This window comes from Trypanosoma theileri (assembly GCF_002087225.1).
Source record: "Trypanosoma theileri isolate Edinburgh chromosome Unknown TM35_Tth_77_V1, whole genome shotgun sequence".
Lineage (NCBI taxonomy): Eukaryota > Euglenozoa > Kinetoplastea > Trypanosomatida > Trypanosomatidae > Trypanosoma > Trypanosoma theileri.
In genome coordinates, this window is record NW_021639919.1 from 3,713 (window position 1) to 11,925 (window position 8,213).

Here is an 8,213-nt window from a genome sequence, read left to right on the forward strand (position 1 = left end):
TAATGGAATTATTAGAAAAAGAACACACACACACACATAAAGGTAAAAGAAAAGATATTCCAATTAAAAGAGAAAGCTGGTAAACAGATTATTAATTTATTCACCCATGGTGGATATACGCAATTATGATTATGTTAGTATTACCATTATTATTATTTGCTCTCAGATGAATCCCACCGTTCAGTACACAGTAAAGAAGAACAACACAGCCACACTCAGCAGCGGTGCTGCAGTGCGCATCCACACAGGACTGACAGTGCTGTCAACATTGGCCTTCTTCTGAACAGTGGAAGCGATATTACTGATCTTTGGGTCGATTACAACTGCAGGAGATGGAGTGGTGGTTGGTGCTTCGACAGTATTCTCGGTGGTGGGCGGAGTGGTGGCAGGTGTGTTGGGAGTTTCTGCGTCAGTGTTAGCAGTGACCGGAGTTGAGGTAACAGTTCCTTGTGTGTCTGCTGTCGAACTCACCTCTGAAGGTGAACGATTGGCAGGAATACCTTCTTTCACATCACTATTTTCTTTGGTATTATCAGACTGTATTTGTGCGTTTTGATTATTGTTATCAACCTCTACAGTTGGATGTTCCCCTGTAGTTGGATTAACAGGTGTTTGTGTGTGGGGGGTAACTTCTTCTGCACTGCGTGGTTCTGCAATATCTTGAGGTAAAGGTTCTTTAGGTGCACCAGGAGATAACTTTTGTTGGCCACTAGTAGGCTCGGATGTGGAACCCAAGACATGAGCGTCTTGAACAGCTTGTTCCGTCTCCACTACGACATTCTGCGGTTCACTTGTCTCTTGTTGATTCTGTACCTGTTGTTCTGCCACCTGCTGCTGTTGTATTTTCTTCTTTTCCCGCTCCTCCAACTCTTTTTCATACGTCTTGTTAAGCTTCTCAATCTCATCCGCTGTAAGACCACCATAACCCCAACTACTCCAATGCGCCATCACCGCCTTTGGCTGTCCATTAGTATTAGTAGTAGTAGCAATGGTTGTTGTTCTTGCTCCTCTTGCTCTTGCGGTACGCTGGCTGCAGAGGTCTGCGTACTTTTCACATGCAGACACACGGCTGCCCGCACCGCATGTTAGCCACTCGCTCTCAGCAGCGGGGCGTACACGCAGCGCACCGCCGGCCCCGCACGACACCTCCACAGCCCCACGGGATACACCACGGCCACTGGGACTGTCATTATCAACAGCAGCAGCAGCAGCCATGGTATACCCGCAGGCGCAGCACAGCACAACGGCCAACACACACATCACACGGCCCATCATCATGAGGGTCATCGTCCACTTTTTTTTGTTGTTCGTGTTGTTTTCGTCACGTGAGTTCACAGGTCTACACAGGGAGTGTGGAAAAGAGAAAGAAGAAGGAAGAGAAAACAGAAGCATCATTACACCGCTAATATTCCACACAGAGACACACATATGGAGTCAACCATGAATATAACGCAGGAAGATACATTTTAGGGAAAATACCCATTATTCGAACAAAATGAAGAACCACTACAATCCCATAAAAATGAAAAGATTATATGCGAATTGAATATTATTTGGTAACATTGCAGAGATAGCCACACAAAAACAATAATAATGGATAATGCATAAATCTCTCTGTGTGTTAGTTTCTCCCTGTCCCCATTATAGTTAGTATTCCCATACGAACAAAGCATATTATATGTTAACCCGCTCAGAAACAATGTGAAAGCAAATAAATAAAAAAAGACATATCATTTACCAGAACCACACAATTGCAGAGTGAGACACACACCACAAGGTGCACAGCAATGCTCTGCTTGCAAGTATAAAAATTAAAAGAGATTAATTATTTCCACACAAATTGATGCACCCTAGCCCAGTGGGGGTCATCGGAATTAATTTTCTCAATGCTCAGTGTACAAAACACAGTAGCAATTATATTATTATTATTATTATTATTATTATTATTATTATTATTATTATCAGCAGTAAACAAGTGATTACCAACATTCTCTGGATGGATCCCACCATAGTGCTCAGCACACGGCCATGCAGCCCAGCACAGAGAGCAGCAGCAGGAGTGGAACACGCAGTAACGCAGGACTGCTGCTGCCGTCCAGTTGTTGGACTGCCTTCGCGAGTGCATCGCTCTTGAGTAGAGCATTGGCAGCCATTTCACGAATATTAGGAGCATCAGAAGAAGGAGGGTATGAAAGAGAGTGAGTTTGTCGCGATACCTTGCCACTGTGAGTCTGGTTCTCTGATAAGTTTCCTTCTTGTGTTGGTGTCTGTGGTGTGTGCAAATCTTCAGTCATCTCTCTTGCCCCACTTCTTCCATGTGGTCGTTGATACGTACTGTTATGCTCTTCTTCTTTTTTCTCCTGTGCATGGTGAGGCACAGTATGTAGTTCTTTCAGTTCCTCCATCTTAACGGAGGTATGAGTGTTCTGAACACCCTCTTCCTGTGTTTGTTTTCTTTGAGGTGGGATGAGTTGGTTTTCTTTATTTGTCGTAATATGTCCACTCTTCACTTCTCCCACTGTCTGTCGTAAATATCCTTCCTCGTCATGATGATCCTCAGAAGTGTTACTTTCTTCCGTGTCGATATGGTGTTTCCCCACCAAGTGGTCTCCATTTCCTACCCCTGTGTTAAGTAAATCCCTGGTATCGTCTGCACCCACTGCAACACTGCCTTCATTCCTTTCCAATGGCGCCTCCTTAACCGCTGGCACCTGTGTGTGTGTTTGTGTTTGCTCCGACTTATTTCCTTCTGTATGCCCTTGCTGCCCACCAAGAGATGTATCCTTTTTCTGCTCCTGTGGCTGAGACTCCACCTGCTTCTCCTTTTTCACCTTTTCTTCCTTTTTCTTCTTTTCAGCTTCGGCAACTGCAGCGTCGAGTTTCTTCAGGACATCCTTCACACGTTCGGCAGCCTCTTCCGCACGGTCGGCATGTTTTTTAGCATAACGTGCCGCGTGTTCTGCATCTTTAACCGCCTTGATGGCCTTATTGAAAGAGTTAACAGTTTCAGTAAGTTTGTTCTTCCCATTTTCGTAATATTTTTTTGCTTGCTCAAGAGACGAGGTATCCATGGATTTAGTCCCAGTTGCACTGTCTGTAGTTTTGTCTCCCTCTTTTCTTGCTTTTGCTGAGGCTTGCTCTGCTTTTGTGATGAGTTCATGTCCTTTCCGCCTCTCCTTCTTCACCCTTGCTGGGTCCGCAGCGACCGCCTCGATATTTGCCAGAAGAGTGGCAACAAAATTGTAGGCACTGTCGGCGGCCTTTTCAGCATCCTTGCCGGCTTTCTCGCACTCCTCTTTCAGTTTCAATGCTTCTTGTGGAATGCGAAGTGCTTTCACATACATGCCAGCGGGGCTTTGCGAATAATCAGCAGCTTCAGTTACCACACCCACACAACAGAGTACAATGGCCAAAAGGCACAAAACACGGCACGGCAACATGGACATTGTTGTTATTAATATCACTGAGGATTACCAAATCTGTGTGGGTTTAGCAATAGAAAGCAACCAAAAAGAAGCAGAAAATAAATAAAACATCAACTAATTAGTAACCATAAATCGAAAACCACGATGATACTCACACCGCAAAACTAAACACCGGCAAGTTAAAGAATGAAATACAGCACAATTACCTCATTAAGAGTTAGAAATAACAAAAATCACACTCACAAATATCTCAAAAAAGGCTCAATGCCCAGCAAACCACAGAAGCAAACAAAGCAAACAGATATTAACCATTAGCCCAATTTACACAGTAAACACAGAAATATACACCAACTATGGGTGTAAGTCTATATGTGTGTATATACGCAATTATAAAAGTAAATATTCATCTGAAACCATTATTTCTTTTCCCGCTCTAAAAACAGTTTATCATCATTATCATAACAGTGCAAGCCCAGGTGCACACACAGAGAGAGAGACTCCAAGAACACACACACACACAATGGAGTAGCAATAATAATAATTTTAGGATAAACACAGAGAGCAAAAACACACACAAAACACACATTAACATTAAGAAAACAAAAAAAGAAAAGATAATCCCAACAGGTGGAAGATTAGTTAGACTGTAGGGATGCATGCAAAAAAAAAGAAAAAGAAAACAAAGGATGACCTGAGTCACACACCACCACCACGATTACAATCAGCACACAAGAATACAGGCCAGTGTAACCACAATCAGTAGTGGTACACGCACCCACACAGAACTGCTGATGATACTGCTGCTGCTGTCTGCATCACCCTTCTTGCTGATTGCAGGCTCAGGAGGAAGTGTTGTTGTTGCGGTGGTTGATCCTTCATTTTGTGTTGTAGTGTCATCCGCAGTATTTGCATTTCCTTCTGGTGAAGGTGATGCAGGAGTCCCAGCGGTATCGGCAACAGATGATTGTGTTCCATTATCTTCTTGTGATTGTGCAGTTGTTTGGGCAACGGATTCTGTATTGGGTGTAGTATCATTACTTTTAGGTTCATCTTCTCCTGTAGTTGTAGGCGGTTGCACTTCCATAGTGTTCTGTTGCGACTGGGCCGGCAATTCAGTTCCTTGAATGGTACTGTCACCAGAACTACCATTACCCGGTGGTGGTGTAGCATTTCCTTTGATTTCTGCAGGTTGGTGGCCATTGAGTTCACTTGTAACTGTTTCTTCAGTCAGTTCAAGTTCTCTGTTTTTTTCCCCTAGCCCTTGATTCCGATCTTCTTCGTTCAATGCGTCCCTCCCTGTATCAAGTTTATCAGAAGGCTGAAGCTTCTCTTTTAAATCTTTGGTAGGTTCACTGCATTTAGAGACATCTTCGGTGGGACGACATTGTTCTTGCTGAGGAGAATCAACACGGGAAGTGGCAGGACAAGCACCACCATCAGCAGTAGTGGTAGGACATTCACGAGAAGACCGCTCAAGAGGAGAAACCTCAGCCGTCTCACACAGAGAGGGTACACTCAGAAACAAAATCAAAGCACACAACAAAAAGCGCAGTAGCATCGCAATAAGAGTTATTCTGCCTGCTGTCGACCTCTGAACCTGAAGAAAGAATAAAAAAAAACAATAAAACAAAGAGACACGAAGGAAGCAAAGACAACAAAAAGCATCAGTCACACAAAACATTAACACCAAAATAAACAATATAGAGTCCAATAAATAGAAACATCACACCAAATGTCTCAGAAATCCAGAGAAAAAGAAAACTAACGGCATCATCAAACAAAGAATTCAGAGAACTATGGTTATGCTTGAAAATCATTTGTAATAATAAATATATGTGTTTACGAATGTTATTATGCTTTCGTTCTACACTAAGCAGACTACAATAACAATAAAGGAGCAAACACACAAAAGCACCAGCCAACCACAAGCAAACAAACAGATATTAACCATTAGCCCAATTTACCAAGTAAACACATACAGATACACCAACTATGGGTATAAGTCCATATGTATATATACGCAATTATAAATATAAATTCATCTGTTATCATTCTTATTTCTTTTTCCCACTTCAAAAAGCAGTTCATCATTACAGTGCAAGCCCAGGTGCACACACACAGAGAGAGACTCCAAGAACACACACACACACAATGGAGTAGTAGCAATAATTATAATAGGATAAACACAAAGAGAGCAAAAACACACAAAACACATAAAACATTAAGAAACAAAAAAAGAAAATCTTAACATGTGGAAGATTAGTTAGACTGTAGGGATGCATGCAAAAAAAAAAGAAAAAGAAAACAAAGGATGACCTGAGTCACACCACCACAATCAGGACAATCAGCACACAAGAATACAGGCCAGTGTAACCACAATCAGTAGTGGTACACGCACCCACACAGAACTGCTGATACTGCTGCTGCTGTCTGCATCACCCTTCTTGTTGTTTGTGGATTCAGGAGGAAGTGTTGTTGTTGTGGTGGTGGTAGTGGTGTCTGCAATTCCCACATCACCTTCTTGGTTACTTGTTGATTCACTTTCCTCAGATATGCTTCCATTCTCGGTTGAAGTGTCAGAACCACTGGCACTGCCTGCGTTTGCATTGGTAGAAGAAGAAGAAGCCTCTTGTGCGTCACCTGCTGAGGTTGTTGCTTCGGCTCCGCCTGTTGTACGGATGGCGTTACTTTCCGGTTGACCTTCACTTCCAGAGTCAACACTATTACCATCCTTACCCGGTGGAGAAGCTGCAGGAGCAGAAGCAGGAGAAGTAGGAGCAGAAGGAGGACCTCCAGATTCACCTCTGGGACCTTGTGGAGCTTGTCCACCACCTCCATGCTGTGGCGATACTTGATGTGCATCTTGTGACGATGCCCCAGGTTCCCCAGGAACTCCTTTTTTTGCTTCAGCCGCAGCAGAGGTACGTGATACTTCCGTTTCCATGGTTTTTGCTTCGCAAGTATTCTTCTCACCTACTTCACCACCTGTTTCACATTCTCTTTTTTCCTGAGGTCCTCTATCACCGCCATCACCAGAACCATGAACAATCTTCGTCTCACTCTCCGTATCAGGGACTTGGTCGGAAAGATCGGCGGCAGGCACTTCTTCAGCGAGGACGTACACACACACACATGAGAGCAGGAGAGCGAGGATACACAGAACGTAGCGCATCATTATTATTATTATTCCAATGGTTGCAGGAATTGTGGATATCGTTGCACCTGTCTTACTTCAATGGAATGCACAATAAAGAAGGGAGTGAAAAACAGAAACAAACAAACACACAACAGTACAACAAATAGTCAGATTAAGAGAAGGATCAACTGCACAAATAGCGAGCAAAAAAGAAATATCCCGCTTGTATGATAATATGTACCTATTAATAGAAAAAGGAGAACACCCCACAATACCCAAATAAGATAGAGAGCCAAACACACACAATACCCCACGGCTCTAGTTTATCTATTAAATTACTGCACACACACACCCATGCATGTACTAGCAAGAGATGTATACCGTCAGTGAGCAGAACAGCCCAGTTTTCTGCACACATAACGGGAAAAGCAAGTAATGGAATTATTAGAAAAAGAACACAAAGGTAAAAGAAAAGATATTCCAATTAAAAGAGAATGCTGGTAAACAGATTATTAATTTATTCACCCATGGGGGATGTACGCAATTATGATTATGTTAGTTTAATCATTATTATTATTTCTCCTCAGATGAGTCCCACCGTTCAGTACACAGTAACGGAGACCAACACAGCCACAATCAGCAGCGGTGCTGCAGTGCGCATCCACACAGGACTGATACTGCTGTCAACATTAGCTTTGTTATGTACAGTGGGAGCGCTGCTGCTGCTGAACTCTGAGTCGCTTATGGAAACAGGAGAAGGAGTGATGGATGGTGCTTCACTGACAGTGTTCTTCGGGAGCGGCGGAGTAGTGGAAGTGGTTTCTTCTGAGCCTGATTTGGAAGTCGTACCTGCAGGAGATGGTTGCTGTGTAGGATTTGAGCTGCCAGGTGAACTATTACTCTCTGTGGGAGTATTTTGTTCTGTTATTTGATTTTCTGTTCTCGGCGGAGTAGTGGAACTGGTTCCTCGTGAGTCTGGCACGGCAGGCGCACTGTTACCCTTATTCGGCGCTTCGTTGTCACTTTGTGGTGCTGTAGTAGACCCATGAGTTTGACGTGGCGTTGGTGTCGCACCTGTTCCTGTTTCTCCATTACCTGGCTCATCTGAAGCTGCAATGGGAGATGCTATTAAAGGATTGTTCTTGATGATTACAGGATCTGAATGGGTCACTGTAGACGTAGTAAGTGATGGGACCTCAGTTAAAGAACGATCTTGTGCACGTACTGCCTCTTCTACCAAACGCACTTCTTCCCCAAGTGGTTGAGGAGCACCCGGTTTCTTTTCAGCAGCCTGCGCCGGTGTCAAATCGGGAGTAGGATCCGAAACTCCATCAATTATACGAGCTTTCTTATACGCCGAACAATTTAAATTATGAATTTTAGTATCATTCTTCACCCGACACTGATGATCTCGGCTTGCTGTTATAAACAAATCACTCCATTCCACAGCATTAGCCATCACCGCCTTTGGCTGTCCATCATTAGCATTAACAGTAGTAGTACCAATAATTGTTGTTGTTGTTGCTGCTCTTGCTGTACGCTGCTGGCTGCAGAGGTCTGCGTACTTCCCACATGCAGACACACGGCTGCCCGCACCGCATGTGAGCCACTCGCTCTCAGCAGCGGGGCGTACACGCAGCGCACCGCCGGCC

General features: G+C 43.8%; 5 protein-coding genes across 5 annotated transcripts; all 5 read right to left on the bottom strand.

The window, feature by feature from the left end:
- Positions 1-180: 180 nt before the first annotated feature.
- On the bottom strand, positions 181-1,287 carry TM35_000771020 (uncharacterized protein; the record flags this gene model as incomplete). Its single annotated transcript, XM_029031326.1, has 1 exon — positions 181-1,287. One exon carries the CDS (start codon positions 1,285-1,287, stop codon positions 181-183), a length of 1,107 nt encoding a protein of 368 aa, XP_028877368.1.
- Positions 1,288-2,015: 728 nt separating this feature from the next.
- TM35_000771030 (uncharacterized protein) lies at positions 2,016-3,446 on the bottom strand (the record flags this gene model as incomplete). Its single annotated transcript, XM_029031327.1, has 1 exon — positions 2,016-3,446. The coding sequence occupies one exon, from the start codon at positions 3,444-3,446 to the stop codon at positions 2,016-2,018; it is 1,431 nt and encodes a 476-aa protein (XP_028877369.1).
- Positions 3,447-4,146: 700 nt separating this feature from the next.
- Positions 4,147-4,983, bottom strand: TM35_000771040 (uncharacterized protein; the record flags this gene model as incomplete). The annotated part of the gene is made up of 1 exon (XM_029031328.1): positions 4,147-4,983. The coding sequence occupies one exon, from the start codon at positions 4,981-4,983 to the stop codon at positions 4,147-4,149; it is 837 nt and encodes a 278-aa protein (XP_028877370.1).
- Positions 4,984-5,769: 786 nt separating this feature from the next.
- Positions 5,770-6,600, bottom strand: TM35_000771050 (uncharacterized protein; the record flags this gene model as incomplete). The annotated part of the gene is made up of 1 exon (XM_029031329.1): positions 5,770-6,600. One exon carries the CDS (start codon positions 6,598-6,600, stop codon positions 5,770-5,772), a length of 831 nt encoding a protein of 276 aa, XP_028877371.1.
- A 562-nt stretch (positions 6,601-7,162) lies between these two features.
- On the bottom strand, positions 7,163-8,212 carry TM35_000771060 (uncharacterized protein; the record flags this gene model as incomplete). The annotated part of the gene is made up of 1 exon (XM_029031330.1): positions 7,163-8,212. A coding segment is annotated over one exon (1,050 nt), but the record flags the coding sequence as incomplete, so codon positions are not given.
- Position 8,213: the final 1 nt, after the last annotated feature.